General features: G+C 49.9%; 1 protein-coding gene across 1 annotated transcript in view; it reads right to left on the bottom strand.

The window, feature by feature from the left end:
- Window positions 1–12207, bottom strand: part of ST8SIA2 (ST8 alpha-N-acetyl-neuraminide alpha-2,8-sialyltransferase 2) — a 25860-nt gene extending 13653 nt beyond the window's left edge. The window contains exons 1-4 of the mRNA XM_015598708.1: window positions 12100–12207; window positions 11545–11562; window positions 10448–10521; window positions 2107–2235 (exon numbers count right to left, since the gene is read on the bottom strand). Coding sequence (XP_015454194.1) covers window positions 2107–2235; window positions 10448–10521; window positions 11545–11562; window positions 12100–12207 — 329 coding nt within the window. The remainder of the gene's footprint in view (window positions 1–2106; window positions 2236–10447; window positions 10522–11544; window positions 11563–12099) is intronic.
- Window positions 12208–17351: the final 5144 nt, after the last annotated feature.

The following is a 17351-nucleotide window of genomic DNA, read 5'->3' as shown; positions in this document are numbered from 1 at the left end:
AAATGAGGGGGAGAGTTGCGGGGTTGTCTGAGGCACAGGGCGCCCCGAGGTGGGAAGGTTAAGGAAGAGCACGCAGGTCAGCTGACCAGTGAGCGCGTGATGGGAGCGAGGGAGCGGGGAGGGCGGGGCTCTCTATTTATCTGTAGTGGGTTCAGTGGTGGCCCCCCCAAAAGATGCGCTCCCATCCTATTCCCCGGAACCTGTGACCGTGACCTTATTTGGAGAAAGGGCCTTTGCGTGTGATTAAATTAAGGATCTTGAGATGAGATCATCCTGGATTACCTGGGTGGGCCCCAAATCTGATGACAAGTGTCCTTATAAGAGACAGGAAAGGGGACACACAGATACGGAGGGGAAGGCCATGTGACCGCAGAGGCAGAGATCGGAGTGATGCAAGGCAAGGACCACCCGGAGTCCCCTGAAGCTGGAAGGGAGAAGGAAGGATTCCCCCGAGGGCCTTCAGAGGGCTCACTAGAATTCTGGTCCCCAGAACTGAGACGGAATAAGTTTCTGTTATTTTTAAGCCACCAAGTCGGTGGGAAAATTCTCATGGCAGCCCCAGGAAACAGGTGCAGGTGTTCGTCCTGACTCCACAGTGCCACTGATCCAGGGGTCAGTGACCTGGGCCTGCAGGTGTCAGCACAAAGGTGAACCCAGGAGGCCTCAGAAGAGGCACTAAGGGTGGCAGAGTAGTGATGACAGGAGTCAGCTTGTTCAGATAGGCTCAGCTGCCAGGCCCAGATCGCCACCCTCTCTATCCCTCCCACCCCCTGCCATGTCCCTTGAAAACTAAGCCTCCAGAATTAGGGGGTAAGGCATTTCCACTCTGACGGTGAGCCTACCTGGAGGGGACACCTCCCCGCTCCGTGTGGTGACACTTTGGGTTAGCTGCGGGCAAGGCTGATCGCTGTGCCCCTACCCCTAGTTCCCTGCTGCCTCCCCAGGGCGATGGCCTGGGAATGTGGACCACTGTAATCACGGCTGTCCCCATCTGTCCTGGTGCACCAGCCCAGCCACCCCCATTCCCTACCTCCTGCTTCATGTTCCAGCAGCACCAAGTGCAAGTGCAAACACCACACTTGCGACCACGTGCCAGCCCAGCGTAGCGTGGTGTGCCCGGCAAACCCCTAATCGTCCTTCAAAACCCACGGCTCCTTCCCTGGCCAGCGCTCTCGGTCTTCTTACAAAACGGAGTACTTTCTCCTCAGCTGATCTCGTCGTCTCCACCGATTCATAAGATGCGGTGCCGCCCGATGTGCGCATATCACCCCCGCACTGTCCTGACTTTGCTCACGCGGCGCCTCCCCACTAACGTACCTGCTTTCTACGAGCACCGGGGGCCCCCAGCACCGTGCCGGGAAGTGAACGGTTGGATTATACTGACCAGTCTTTGCGGGGTCAGTGACGGCATCTCAAAGGCAACTGGCCAAACTGCTGAAGTTGCAATTCCCACTCTACCGTTCCCCGTTCCCGCCACCTGACAGGAGCCGCAGGGCCCCCCCGCTTCACAGTCAGGCGTCATGCCAGCTTCTGGTCACCCGAGGCCGAGCTGTGGCTTTTCATCTTTACGTCGTCAGAGAAGGGGCGGCCTTCTCAAGCTGCAACGACTGTGTGTGTGGGGGGCGGGGGGCAGTGGCAGGGGGAAGCTCTCCAAAGACTCTCCACATGGGGGGACCGTCACCACAGAAAGGGGGCATGGATGCCAGGCAGGCCCAAGCAGGAACGTCTCTTTATGCATGGGAAGGACCGCTTCCCTGGTGCCCTGTGGGAGAAGCCAGCTGTGGCTTCCACACCCCCATCCCCCCCCGGCCCCAGGCTCTCGCTGCTGCTGACCCCAGCGCCCCACTCCCTCCGACCCCAGAAGCTCAGCACGGTGCTTCCGCCAACCTCCCCACTGGCCCAGTCATCGCCCGCACGTGCTGCCCGCTGAGCCCGCCCCGGGGTTTTCTTTCCAACTGACCGCTTACCCATGAAACCCGCCTCAGTGGGAGGTAAACATTTTATTTCTACCCTGACTCCTTTCGATGACAGAGAGCGGCAATTGGCCGGCTTGCGCCGAAGCCGGCCAAGCCCGTCTCCCTTCGCGGAGGTCATGATCACCACTACCTGATCCTCAGAGACAGAGTCTGGTTGTGTCTCCACTTGGCTGAGGCTGGCCGCATGTTGTGCTTAATGCTTTCATTACTCCTCTCGACGACAGCTGGTGACGAGGACCCATTTATTACCACTTCGGCTCTGGAAGGGGAGGGGGAAAGAAAAGGAAGAGGGTAGACAGGATCTGTTAGCATGCCGATGACAAGTCTAATAGTTTTGTTTTTGCTCAGGCTCGAATGTAAACTTCTTCAGGAGCGCAAAATTGCAGTTATTACCTGAGAAGGGAAGGGAGTCTATTTATCTTCTGGAAGGCACAGACTCTCTCCCTAAGGTATAACCCACGTACATTCCTGGAGACAGGAAGCGGGTGATCAAACTATTTCTCTCCTCTCCCGCCTCCCAGAGAAGCCTAGCAGTCACTGTCAGAATAGTAATACTCCTCCGACTTACTTTTGCAAAGCTCCCAATAGCAGTTGCATGGCAGCCAAGTATCGCATGATGGTTTAGAAACTCAGCAGAAAATGAAAACTTATCAGGGCGGGGTGACGTAGCTTCTCCCTCCTCCCCGACCCCGTCACACTCTGCTTTGTCACAGGTGCCCCTTAAAACACCCGCCTCGCTCCAGAGTTGTTGGTGCCGTGTCTCTCTCGCACTAGACTAAAAGCAGGGGCGAGAGCAAGCACCCTCACTTATTTTGATACTCCCCAATGGTCTAGTGTAGCAGGTGCTCAATAAATAAGTAGTTGCCGAATTCAAATTTCAATTTTGTCTCGGGGGAGCCTGGATGGACGAGGGAGCTGGCCAGCTGTGTACTCCTGGGGCGAATCACCATTCCGGGTGCCCACCATCCTTCCACTGAACTCGGGAACCCCAGGCATAACCGGACCCACTTGAATGCAGAGGCTTGAAATCTATGCTAGTAGGTTTCTAAGAAACGAGGTTACAGCTACCTCTCTAAAGGCAGGAGCCAGACCACCCCTGCCGGCTGCACACAGATCCACGTGGGTCACGGAGAAGCTCTTTCTGTCTAGGCTGACAGCACATCCTCCCAGTTCCAGTGATAACTGGATTTGTGATGCCCAACTCCGGAGCTTTAAAGAATCCAAAGCAAACGTCTACGTCCTTTGCATTTACCTTGGAACAGCCACATTAAAAAAAGACGAAATCCTTTTAACGGGATTTGAACCTAATGATCGGTTTTGCTTTCCATAGGTAGAGAAGACATTCGTTTGGGGGTGCACCTTGTCTCTGCACATTCTCCCCATACACGTCCATTCTTCAATATTCTTAGCTCCTATAGATGATGGCACTTGTCTCAGATTCAAATATGAGCAACTTTCGCAGAGGATAGAAAATTAAAGGGTTTGGAGTGAGGCAGACGGACTCCTCTGCCACGTAGACTTAAGGGAAGCCCGTGATGGGGCCCGAAGACCTGACCCTTCGGAATTTTTGCTGCTTTCATGAAAAGAAGCAGAGGGTGTAGTGGAAGGATTTCACAAGCTGTGTGACTGTGGGCGAATCACTTTAATCTGTCCGAGTCTCAGTTTCCCCATTTATAGAAAGTGGGTGCAGGAGAGGAAGCTCTGTAGCGCTAAGGTTCTAGAACCCTAAAAGGACCCCCAATGTCCTCTCCCTATCATGAGGCTCCAGGAGGAGCTGGCTGTGGCTGCATCCCTGTGGCCCTGCCGCTTTCCACGTAGGCCGCCGGTGGGAGCAGAGACCCTCAGGGCCATGATTGAGCTGCCACACCCCAAGACCCCAAGTTTCCACGCAGCTTATATCAGGAGGCATATGTGATAGAGACACTAATATTTGTGACGAGGAGTCGTCTTCCTGGGAGGCAAGCTGACCAGCGACTGGGGACTCTCACGGCTTAGGGCGAATTCAATTTTGGGTGGCGGTCCTCAAAAATGAGCATACTGGGTGCCCCGGACCTCTCAAATTTGCAGAGCTACTCTGCAAATTCGCAGAGGGTGCTTGCAGAGGGGGCCTGCTCCGACACCTCCTGAAGGGCTTCCAGGCTTCTCTGGGACACGAGGTGATGGAGGGAGGAGAGAAAACGAGAGAAACGTTGCACGGACAGAGGGGAAAGTCCATTTCTGTCTCCACTTCCTAGTGAAATCTGGGATGGTCTTCCTGGACTTGTAGTCTGGCTCTGTCGCTATCTATCTGGGGACTTGGGAAAGTCGCTTTGGGTCTCTGATCTCTGCCTTCTTCTCTGTAAAATCGAGAGACGATTAGATAATTCCAGGGACCACTTCTGTGCCCTGGTTGTACGTGCTCTGTGTCGCACAGACACAGGTAGGTGGACTGCTGAGTTGAGATCATCTTCTTCAGTGAGTTGCCTTTACGTCTCCAGCATCCTGTCTACTCCAGGGACACGTTTCTTTGCCCAAGTCAGTGGCCATCTTCTGATGCTGCGGGCACATCCACAGGGATAGGCGAGCATCAGCTGAGCGCTTTTAAAATCAGGCTGGGCAAGAGCCTGGCAGTCAGAGGTCTTCATCCTTGGAACACCCCTCAAAGTTGCATTCTGGTTCTACTTGAGTGAGGGAAATGGGGCTCAGAGGGGTTGAGATGACTTTGCCCACAGTCCCAGCTAATAAGCAGTGGGATTGCATCCAGGTCTGCTGGGCTCCCGAGAAGACCGCAGCCCCCACCCCACCCCTAGTGACCGCAGAGCCTGGGGATTCCTGCTCCAGGGACAGAATCTTCTTTCTCCAAAAGCTGGAGAGAAATGCAAGGTATAGCTGTATTTCTCCAGGTGTAGCATAAGCTCCATTTGTAGCTCCCAAGTGGTTAAGAGGTCAACGATGGCAGACATGGGGTGGGGTGGGGTGGGGGCAGTTTCCTGAATCAGTCCAGTAGGGTCAGGAATGGACACACCTGACAGGTCTCATACGGTCAAGAGACCACCCCCCAAAATATGGAAGGACACATAACAGACCTCACTCCGAATAATTTGGGCCACTCTCTCCCAGATCGACCGGGATAGGATATTTAGAAAGTAAAAAGCGAGTCCTTCATTTTGAGCAGTGACCTCTGTTTACGTCCGACAACTGGGCATCTTCTTTTTCCTCCCACTGCTCTGTGAGCTTGGGCTTAGCGCTACGGGACAGTTGTCACTGGTGGCGAATGGGGACTCAGAGGCATGGTTCAGCCATAGCCAGTGACAAGCCTGGGTCTGTTGGCTTCCAAAGTATTTGCTCACTCTCCTGCATCAAGCTGTCCCTTGGCCAAGGATTGTCGTGTGAGGAAATGCTCAGGATTTAGAGTGCCCATCCACTTATCGAGGTTCACGCTACCGAGTCGACTCCCTGTTTTTCAGAGGTCTCAGCAAAGTTTCCGAACGCTCGATTTCCCTCTTGACTTCCTGGACCAGCCACATCTATCACGACGAAATTGGGCGAATGTCCTGATTCCACAGAGTCTCCACCACTCAGCAGAAATTCAAGTTATGAATAAGCTTGCTGGTGGCCTAAGTGCTTCAAAGTGGGTGGACTCTTTCTCAGAAAGTGACTCTTAGCATCTGAGCTTTCCATCTCTGCAGCCTCTAGACCTTGGGCCATTTCATGAACTCCTCTCTATTGACAGCCCCCCCGGCACGCCCCCCGCCACCCCCACAAAGTGACTAGGGAAAGGCAAAGCCAAAGTGAAACGAAACAGATCTATTTGCTAAGTAAGAAGGGCACCATCCAGCAAAAGAGGAGAAGCAGATTAATAGCTGCCTTACAGCAAAAACAAATGAACACAAAATCTAATTTACAAACCTATTAGATTTGCTGTATAAGCTGTTCACAGCCGATCTGATTGTACCTCTGCCTCCAGAATTCCTGCAAGACAAAGGAAATGCATTATTTATAAGCCCAGCTTTCCTTTGCAAAGCCCTCCTCGATCGCCAGGAGATCCCACAGCCGGCCTTGGAGAACCGCAGAGGGCAGGTGGCATCTTCCTCTGGCCACTTCGGAATGGGCACCATCCCGATCCAGGCGCAAACCCAAGCACTTTGTGGGGAAGGAGGCCTCCCAGAGCCTCCATGACCTACCACTCGGACACCGATTCAATTTGAACCGAGGTGTCCACTGGCGACTTCCATTTGAGTCTTGAGACGAAGTCCACTGGGATTAACACCCCCAACCCCCATCGGTCCCACAGGACAGCATGACTCAGCATGGCTCAGCATCTTCTCCCTGGGTTTGCCTGCTTTCCCTCACACCTGTCGAGATGTTATCCCCTCCAGACCTGAGACACTAGGAGTTCAACACAGGCAGCAAGATCGACTTGACGGTGCCTCTGACCGAGTGTGATGGCGATCTGTGTTTGGTGGTAGGAGAAATAATAAGAAGTGGCGTCACTTTGTGGGGGTGGGGGGCCCAGGAGGGGGATGACTAATGGCGCCCTTTGCTCCTCCCTCTGGAGGGGAAGTTTTTGGAGTAAAAGCATTCTAAGGTCCTTTCCGGCCCCGCCGTCCACTCAGTGCTGTCAAATTCCATTCTGGACTCGGGCTCTTGGGCCATGAAGTCTCACTCTGGCTTGCTGTCACACTAGGTCGAGGTTTAGATGGATCGATCATCCCCTGGTACCTAGTCCACTCTGCACCCTACGAAGTGTTTTTACAAAGTTGTATGTGAGACTAATTGTTTCGATTAAGGTAAATCATTTTTCCTACTGCTTATAGGGCGTGTGGTTTGAGGAGGTATGTCTTTGTACATTTTTTTCCTAAGTTCCATCTAACCTTTCAATCAAGGCGTTGATGCACGCCAAAGAAACGATTAAAATTCCTGGGAAAGCTGACTATTTGAGGTAATAATGTGACTTAATGAGAACCCTGTGGGGAAAGTTCATGTCTATCTCCAAACTGGTGTTAAGTCTAGATTTTTTTTTTTTATCAGCTCTCTTTAGGATTCGCATACTTACAGATCAAATGCGTGTGTACGTGTGCATGTGTATGTATGTGTGGGTGTATAAACACATATACCTATCTTTTCCTGATAGACCGAAATGTCATTTAAACGTTATTTGGAGCAGGCAGTGTCCCTCCCATTTCATAGCCAGATGACCAGTCAACAGGAAGGATGCTATGCCCAGTGTCCCAACCCAGAGCTCCCTCCAGGCCTCAAATTTCCTCACGTCCAGTCTAGCTCTTGACTACACAAAATAGCATCTCATCTTCACACTTCAACATCAATGCCTAATATTTCTTTTTTGTTGTTCCTCCCATCCCGCCGTGGGATGGCCGAGCTCCTGCCTTCTAACTCAGAGTCTAGGAATATCTGGCCGGCTCTGGCCCCATAACCATCATCCACTTGGGTCAGGCCCCAAGGGCGTTCCTGGGCTCTGTGCTGTCCACATGTCACTGACCTCTGACATCCCCTGCCCCGACCCCATCCCTCAAGGTCAGCACCCTTTGCAGGGAGAGAAGACCAGCTGGGCCAGACGTTAAGTCAAGAACAGTAATTAAAATAGTCAACAAAAAATGTCATCCAGAAGTGCTGTGGATAAGAACTGATACATGATTTTTTATAAATCACTATCAATGAGAAATTTGGTAAATGGTTTGGAGTAGTTGGTTCACAGTCTGGAGGTGGTTTGGGGGAATCAGTTGAGCGTTATCTGTGTTACCCTACTCTAGATAGCAAAATAAATGTCAAGTGGCTTTAACTAGTGTTTCCCAAGCTTCAGTAATTCACACATCCCTGTCCCAATTTGTGCTATTTGTGAGTTCCCCACCCTATTACCTACTCTGTTTTAAAAATGGCTCGTCTTTAAAAATGTACCCTTATTCTAAGCAATGCCATCTGTGAAAATACAGGTTTGGCACCATGATTATCTACTCATTTGAAAAAAAAACCCAGAACATCATTAACAGAAAAAAACATTTATGGAAGGAATTCCTAAAATCATCTTACATTATCACCAAGAATACTTATAGCACCCTCTGGCAAAGACTGAATTAAATAATTTTAAAGTTATAAATAAAAATTAAAAAATTATAGGTAAAATTATTGATATATCATATATTATACGTACATTATAATTTTCATTATATATAATATATAACTAATATATCACATATCATATATTAATATATATGCTAACAATATAAAATTTCACACATTAAAAATTTGAAAAATTTGTTTAAATTATAAAAATTATAAATAAAAAATATTTAAAGAAGGCAAGTCATAAGAAATTGATAAGAAAATAAGAAAATGGAAGAGAATATTTATCAAATCTTTGATGATGTATGTGAAGGACTTTTTAAATTCAGAAGAAACTGTAAGAGAAAATGTAGATAGATTTGACTTCATAAAAATTTAAAACTCTGCTTGTATGAAAAGCAGACCTGAACAAATTCTGCTCAGTGTCTTTCATGAAATCTAAGAGGGCTTCAGGTGAGGACAGCCCTGCTTCCATGCCTCTGTCTGGTTTCAGGTAACCAAGCTTGGCCAGGTCCTAAACACAGTAAACAATGGGCCTTGAAGGGCACCTTTCAAAGGCAAACCGACCAATCCAGAGCCCACACCCCTGCCATCTCCTTTACTGAGGGCTCACGCTCTGGGCCACTTAGTCCTCTGCTCTAACCACCCCAGAACCAGGTACTAGCAACCAGGGGCAGCCCCTAATGTCCTAGAGCCCCCGAAATTATTCAAACCCCTAATCTTAAACCTGCTTGCCCTGCCTCGCCCTTCCTTCTCATGGACACCACAGAAGAGGCTCTTGCCCAGAGTCCCCCCGCTCACCCCCCACCTTGTCTCCTGAGCGAACTGGTGTTTCTCCAGGTGGCCCCCGGATGGCGTGGCGTGCCCCTTCCTTTTGTGATCGAGGAGGCCAACAAACCCTCTTTGCAATGGCAGCCTCCTCCTCATCGGCTGGCCTGACCGTAACTAAATAATAATAAAACCTCTATTCAAACAAAGGGGTCTTGTTCACCTTTTTAGCCTCGCATCGTGCCTTGCCCACCCGGGGCACGGTGACTCCGACCTGACGCCAACATTACGTGAGACTTTCCTTCCCAAGTCCTCCCTGCAGTTAGTTTCCATGCCCCGTGCCTATCATTGACACCTGTCCAAGACACATCCTGCCTCTCAGATAGCATGGAACGAGGCAGACCGTCAAATCCAGAGACTCTCAGACGGCAGACGTTTGGCTCAAAACGAATCACATCAATTGGCAAAGGATTTCTTCTCCCTAATTACGGTTTGCCTTCGGTGTTATTAAAATAAGCTTACATGCCTTGTGATGGGGGAAGGCTGATACCTCTGTGGTTTGAGGGACAGAAGAAGATGATTAAGTGAGAAAAAGTTGCTAAAGATAATTCACAACGTGCTGAAATCCCAGAAACATAGATGCTTAGATCATCCAAATGAGAAAAATACACGGGCGAGCACTGCACACACTATAACGAAGTCTATAAAATAAGGTATAATATCGGTAATAACCAGTATCCGCTGGACCCTGATAAGGATTCTCAGACAGTGATAACGGAGGCTGACTACTTTAAAGGTCTACAAATGGCTAAAAAGAACACCCCATGCACGGCTGGACCAGTTTTTTAGGAAAAAGCAATTAGTGAACTTGAAAACTATACTTCTGTTTGGCCTCTTCACCTAAGTCCGTTTATTGACAGGTTAGATAACGTGCAGCATGTTGGGGGGCTCATAGCTGGGTCAGAACCTCCCGTGTTCTCGGTTTCTCGCCGGAGAGTCAGGCTCAGTAAATGAACTCTGGGGGTGCTGACAGCTTTAATTAAGAGTCTGGACCTAACTTACACCATTGAGTAATCTTGAGACTAGACGATTAAACTAAAGCACAATTCATGAATTTACAGCTGGTTCTTCCTTTATGGTTTGGGGAAGATACCGAGGGCTTTTTTTCCAGTTGGCGTATAAACCACTGGGGTTCCTGCCTATCGACCCCCAAAGACACATGATAAATATATGTCCCCACAGACAGAGGATGCGGGGAAAGCAACAAAAAAGATGACTTATTTGGGGGCAGTTGTATGAACAGAGGCTTCCAACAGGGTTTTCAAGTATGTGTGTGTGTGTGTGTGTTTTACTGTGATAAAATATACATAACATAGAATTTCCATTTTAACCCTTTTAAGCATACAGTTCAGTGGCCTAAGTATATTCACAATGTTGTGTAGCCATCACCACTATCTTCACAAAATTTTTATCACCCCCAAACGGCAACTCTACACCCATTACACGATAACTCCCCAGTCCCTCCTTTTCGCAGCCCTTGGTAAACTCTATTCTACTTTCTCTCTCTATGAATTTGCCCGTTCTAAATATTTTATGTAAGCGGAACTATACAACCTGTGCCCTTTGCATCTGGCTTCTTTTACGTAGTAGCATAGCGTTTTCGGGGTTCCTGCACGTCGTAGCAGGTATCAGAAGCCTGGCTTTGGATGCGGCAGCTCTAAGGAGGCAGAAGATCGGGGAGACAAGAGAGGCCCCTCCAAAGTGCTGCGTCTGGAGCCTCGAGCGCCTGTGATTAGAACAGAGGCAGCTGACCAAGGCTTGAAAGGGGCTCTTCCTTGCCCAGCGCTTCCTTGGCTAGGAGCTTCCCGAAGTCGTTGCTGGCAAACTGAGCTTTGCTGTCCATGTCCTTCTCCATCTGAGGAGCTGGTGGAACTTGGCCAAGTGCTCAGATGGGCGAGGGGCCCAGTCTTGGTAGATCCATGGCAGAGCCTCTCAGCACGAGGCTGGCAACGAAAGTGTCTGCAACAGCCCTAGCAGTGGGAAGCCTGGGGCCCCATCTCTGGACTGGGCTGATTTGCATTCCTGAGGAGACTCTGTCACTGGTGTCTCTGAGGCACTCTGAGCAGGAGGCCGTTGCAGAGTTCTTGACCACAGGCTTATTGGTCACTGTGAGATCACCCCTCTCCCTCAACTGCCTGGAAACCAGCTACACCAATGGAGAACTTCTAGTCATCCCAGTCTATGGCATCTTCAGTAGCCACCTCTGGTTAGATCCGGATGAAGGACTTGTACCCATTCACCAGCTGTTAGGAGTGACGTAATGACTGAGGTCATCAGGAGACCCAAAGTTCAAGGTCATATTTTCTAAACTCGAAGAATGAGAGGCCACTGCACCGTTCCCCACCTGCTTAGAAGTGCAACCAGCCTTTCCAATCACGTTCCACAGCAATTCCAAGGTTCTGTGTCCTGTAGATTACGAGTCAGCAAACTTCTCCTTTAAAGGGCCAGGCAGTAAATAGTCTAGGCTTTGTGGGTCAAGAGAAGGTATTGGAGATCTTATGCAGACGCAGATGCTTAAACAACGAAAGCAAACACATTTCCACAAATTTTTTTATTGATGAAATTACAAATGTGCTAATAACAATTAAGGACTTTTTTTTTAGTAATAGGTTGATTAATGAGAAGAACATAATTTTGCATGTTATCCTGAATATCTCTTTTGGGCTTACCCTCTACCTACCTGTACCGCGTTGGAGAGCTTTTCGTATGGGGAAGCAGGTTAAGAGCAACAGGTCTGAGATAAGACTGGATGTGAATTCTAGCTGTGTGATCTCTGACTCCTCCTTAACCCATCTGAAAGCTTCCCTTTTTGTTTCCCCATCTATAAAATGAGTAACAGAATCTGCTTCGTGGGTTGTTGTAAAGATTGCATGGGCTGATCGACGAATGCAAAGATTTAGACCAGTGCAGGACATATTAACATTAGTGTTATACTTCTCATTATTTCTTTCTCTAACTCGAAAAATGCAAAATCATCTCGGCTCGAGGGCTGGCCAACATGACCTGTGAACCTCCTTTGCTCTCCCCTGCTCCAGGATGTTAAGAGCAAAATGCCAGCTCGCCCTCCACGCGGGTGGCACCGTCGTCATCCTTCTCCCGGATGACTTCCTCACAGTTTAGGTAGGCTTTTTGCTCCCATGAACACAGCTTTCCTGAAGTCACAGCTCCAACAGGGAGGGCCATGAAACCCCTGCACTGCCAGCTTGTTACCAGCACGAGAACTCCTGCGGCTTACCCGAGCTGGAACTGGCCGGTCCCTTCTGGAGTACCAGCCAACACTCGGCATGACCGTAAAGGTCACAGCAGCTTCAGCTGTGCAGGCGGCAAGTAACGTGTCTAGCATGACGCTTGCACCAAATTTAGATTTATTCCTGGCGCCGCCCATGAATAGTACCAGTTTCTTACTCCTCTCTAGTTCTACCCGTTCAACCAACTTCTTGCTCACCTAGGCGCTCAACAGTCTCTGCGACACCTTTTCCTGCAGAGCAAATTTCATCATTGTACCAAAGCTCTTGAACTTCATCGGTACTGATACAAGACTGGGCATGGAGCTCTGGAGAAACGGGTGTAGGTTTCGATCTTGACAATGGCATTTCCATGACAACGGAGATCTCTGGCATTAGGCTTCCTGGGTGGGGACTGCAGGTGCCAATGGGGAAGGTTAATTCAGCACCTTCACGTTAAATATTAGCTCGATTCGATTTAGCCATTTGCTCTGATTTCAGCGAACCCGAGCTTGTGAATCAGCTCCCATCCGTGTACGAAAAGGTACCTGTCCACTCTCGCTCTTCCCTCCTCTGATTTTAGAAAACTTCCGCGAGAACTCAGAGCTTTGATTTTGTTCCAGCCAATTCCCCGAGCACGTACATGCATCTGCACATCACAAAGCAAGTAAACAAGTCCCTTGGATGGCAGGCATCTCCCACCACATTTCTTCCTGATCCTTTCTCGTCGTTGAAACTGTCACCTGTAACTGGGGTCGGGGGCTGGGGACAAATAATATATACTATCCACACCAGAACACTGTTGGAGTCAATGGAGGCACTGACAAGAACTGGGATTACCAACGGGTGTGGGACTTGTAGACCTCCACCCCACACCCATCTCATAAAGGAAACAGACTTTATGAGACAAAGACTTCTAAGAACGATTCATCCCCAAATCCTGGCCATTCAAAAACCCTGCAATCAAAGCAGTTAAAACTCAAAAGCAATAGATATGTATGCCGATGGTGGAGCTGGAGATGCTGGCAGCTTCACCTAGCACGTGGCTTCGCCTCCAGCCCCTCAGACTGGGTCCAAGCATAGGACGGGGTCTTATTCCTCGCTGTCGTGCCGTGGGAGCGTGGTATCTCCTGCACATCAAACATGCTTAGAGAGGACTGTCAATAAACAGATGAGTCAAAAACGCTGCAGCCGCCCCTCCACTGCAGAGAAGAGGATTCGGCCTCCCAGAAGCATGGCTTGGGTGCGGACGGAGGCCAACGCCAGCCTCGCTGCTACTCCCCACCTAACCATACCCACCAGGTGTGCTCCAGGCCCAGGGCCCTTGCACTGGCCGTTCCATCCATAGGCGGCTCCGTGTACCTAACCATACCCACCAGGTGTGCTCCAGGCCCAGAGCCTTCGAGCACACCTGGTGGGTATGGTTAGATGGGGAGTAGCAGTGAGGCTGGCCGTTCCCTCCCAAGGGGGCTCACTGCCCCCTTTTTCAAATATTGGCTCAAATGTCACCTTCTCAGGGCAGCCGGCCTTCCCTGACCATCCCATTTAAAATAGCATTTGCTCTCCTCCTCCCTCCACTGTGGCCCTCCCCACCCCCATCTCCCCTTATCTTCCTGTCACCAAATTCACGTATTAAGTGCACTGCCTGACTCTGCCACTGGAACGGAAGCTCCATGACGGAAGCGCCGCGTCTGCCGAGCACAGTGCCAGGACATCATCAGGGGGCGATGAATATTGGTGAATAGACGGGATCTGCCCCCTCCCTTCCTTTGGTACAGCGGAGGAGACAACTGTCCCGAGCTCTGAACTGCGTCCCTCCCTGCCTTTCGTGACTCACGTTCTATCCATTACGTCTGTTTCTCTTCCACCTGTTCGGCAGCTTCCTTTTAGCTGTGCAATCATTGCGATACTACTCTTGGACCTAGGATGTGCCGAGGTCTGTTCTACACACTTTATATTGTTCATTCAAGCCTCGCACAGCCATGTCAGGCAGAAACAGCTCTCCGTTCCTACACGAGAAGAAACTGAGGCACAGAGAAGGCGCAACACTCTTCTCGGGCTACACAACGACGTCGGGACACCAGCATTCGACCCGACAGACTGGCTCAGGAACCCAGCGTTCTGCCGCATCACCAGCTCACACCGACTCGCATTCACACATACGTATTTGCTTCGCTCATCTTAAGCAAGCAACTCAACTCGAATGCCACATTCTCTTCAGCTACTTCTCTATCCCTCGCCGGTGCTTCGCAAACTTCTTCAAAGACTCTTCTGCACCAGCTGCCTGTTTCCTCGCTGCCTGCTCTCCTGGTACCAGCCCAATCTGGTTTATGTCCCCGTCACTCTGTCAAGAGAGCTCTTATGTGAACACTTTGCAACGGACATTTCTCCTTTCCCACCTTATTCGAATCCTGTTGGTGTTTCACGATGGCGGCCACTTTTTCCTTGTTGGCTACGTATAAAGCCAGGTCTGACCACAGGGTAGCCCTGGACAGACATCTTCCCTCTGGAGAAAATATGTTACTGAGAGGAAGCATGACACACGATCCCAAGTGAAGAGATGGGTCAGGGTCCTTGGGGCACAGTGAAGATTTCTTCTGGCTCAGAAATACATTATTTTAAATCATCTCCTCTCAACCCTTTAAGGTCCATGTACAATGACATCAAACCCTTCCTTGATTCTTACTGTTCCCCTGGCGGACAGTGCCCCCGATTAAAAAAGAAAAAATCTCAATTTTTCTCTATATTCACACGAACACGATTTTGTCTAGCATTACTTTCTACAGTTTTTCTTACAAAATACTAGTTTTATAAGACTTCCAAATATAAAATATTGTTGAACGTTTTTTTTTCCCCCCAAATGAAACAGTCTCTCTTCCCTCCACCAAAATTACTTCCTAAGAGTGACACCTTCACCATCCCAGGTGACAATCACTGTCCCAGACGGACACGTTAACAAAACGCATCCCTAGGAAGTGGATGCAGATTCCAAGAGACCAATGAAAGACAGCGATAACTTTGTTTGCATGAGCCCTACCTTGTGCCAGGCCCCGTACCAGTGGCATGATAATTTTTGTATTTCTAACTCGGTTTTAGAAATAGGACACAACAGGTCCAAAAAGGTTAAGTGATTTTCCCAGGGTCACCCAGCAAGTCAAGCGGCAGAGTAGGGATTCAGATCACGGACTGCATGTCGCCACGATCTCCTGCGCATTCAGAAAGCTGGCCTCTGCACCCTGCCCTTCACCTGCTACATGTAAAGATTTAATACAGAGTCGAAGAGGCACCTGAGAATTAAGAGGAAGCAAAGGTTACTCAACAGGTAGTTGTGAGACAGTTGGTGAGCGAATTGGAGAAGTATTCACGTTAGATGCTCCACCTACATCATAGAAATAAGGATAAAATGGGATCCAGCCATTAAAAGCTATGCTCGGGAATGGTTTCATATGAAAATTAATTCAATTCTCCTGTTGAGGTCTGTTTGGGCTGCTAGTACGAAATACTACAAACCGGATGGCTTCTAAACAGAAATTTATTGCTCACAGTTCTAAAGGCAGGAAGCCTGAGATCGAGTACCAGCATGGTTGGCTGAGGGCCATCTCCCGGGCTGCAGACTGCCTCCTGTGTCCCCACAGGGCTTCAAGGCCAGGGCGCTCTGAAAGGTCTCTTTCATAAAGGCGCTAATCCCATTCCTCAGGGCTCCACCCTCCTGACCTTGTCACCTCCCAAATGCCCCACCTCCTAAAGCCATTGCATGGGGCAGGGGGGCGGTGCGGATTCCAGCATGTGAATTTAGGGGGACACAAGCATTTAAACCACAGCATCTCTACCGGCCGGCTGCTTAGCGTCCATCTTCGACAGTCACTGGGCCTCCTGCTGCAGGCGCAGTAGGAGCGTCGGCTATCACTGTCCCTCCTCCACTGCATCAGGAACCTGTGACCGTGAAGCCTTAACCGAGAGATCGGCGACCCTGAACACTTCTCGTTTTATTCGCGTGGCACGACATAGATGAATCTGTGCTCTTTACAGAGAAGCAGAGCCAATGCCCGGCTGCCAGTCCTGCAAGCCACGCTTCGCGCGCGAACCCACCAGGCCGGGACTTGAAAGTCCTCTGCCTCGAGCCGGCCTTTTATTTCCTCTCTTTTGTTCACTGCCTGGCCGACGACATTCAGAAGCAGTGTCCCTATTATCGTCGGCTGCAGCCTTTTCCCGAGAAAAACCCCCGGAGGGCACCCAGGATGGAGAGGGCTTTGAAGTCTCTTTTCTTCTGCGTGTTTGATGTGTCCCCTTCCCCATCGGCCTGGTCCTGGATAAATGTCCACTCCTTCTGCCCAGCAGTCGTGTCTTCTGGAAAGAGGACAGCCAGGGCCATCGGCGAGAGGACGGGCGTTCTGGCTCCTGATGGGCTGTGAACGTTTGCAGTTCTAGACTTTTCTAGGTCTTTTTGGATGATCTGTCCATATCCGACAGTAGGGTATTTAGGTCCCCTACTATGATAGTGTTTTGGTCTGTTTCTCCCTTTAGTTCTGTTCGTAATTGCTTTACATATTTTGGGGCTCCCTGGTTGGGAGCAGAGATATTAATTGTTATGTCTTCTTGGTGCATGATTCCCTTTATCATTATGAAGTGTCCCTCAGTATCTTTCTTTACCTCTTTTAATTTCGAAGTCTATTTCGTCTGATAGTAGATTTTCTAGGTCTTGATGTCCTTCCCGATAAATCAGGATTCTGTCGTGACATTACAGTGAGAAGCACTGGGCAGACGTGAACGTCAGCTGCAGTGCTGTTAGCTGGGGTGACGGCTACTGCCCTCTGGAGCAGCCGACCTCAGGGCAGTTGCCTTTCGACAGCGCTGTCCATTTGAGAGAAATAAGGATCAGCGGATGGCAAGAAATGGAACACGTTAACCATGTCAGGACCATGATTTCCACTGCTGCTCCTGCTTTGTGACAGGCCCTGAGCTGGGCACTGGAGTTGCCGTGGGGATGGAGACAGGGTCCCTCGTGAAAGTGCTTGAGATCTAAATCTGGGGACAGGAAACCCTCACACGCTAGTAAGGAACAGTCACGAACACCCATCCAGGCGTCGTCGGTGCTAAGAAGCAGAAGTCGTAGGAGATTACAGACTGGGGGTATACTCGGGAGTGGAGAGGGAAGAGCCGTTTGGAGGGGCAGCATTGGGTCAGAACCCTAAATTATGAGGGGGAGCCAGCCTCAGCAAGGGCTGTAGGAAGAGTGTCAGGCAGAGGGGCCTCCACAGGCCCC

Source organism: Pteropus alecto, unplaced genomic scaffold (assembly GCF_000325575.1).
Source record: "Pteropus alecto unplaced genomic scaffold, ASM32557v1 scaffold59, whole genome shotgun sequence".
NCBI classification, from domain to species: domain Eukaryota; kingdom Metazoa; phylum Chordata; class Mammalia; order Chiroptera; family Pteropodidae; genus Pteropus; species Pteropus alecto.
The sequence above is the reverse complement of the archived record's forward strand: the minus strand, read 5'-3'. Positions and strand labels throughout refer to the sequence as shown.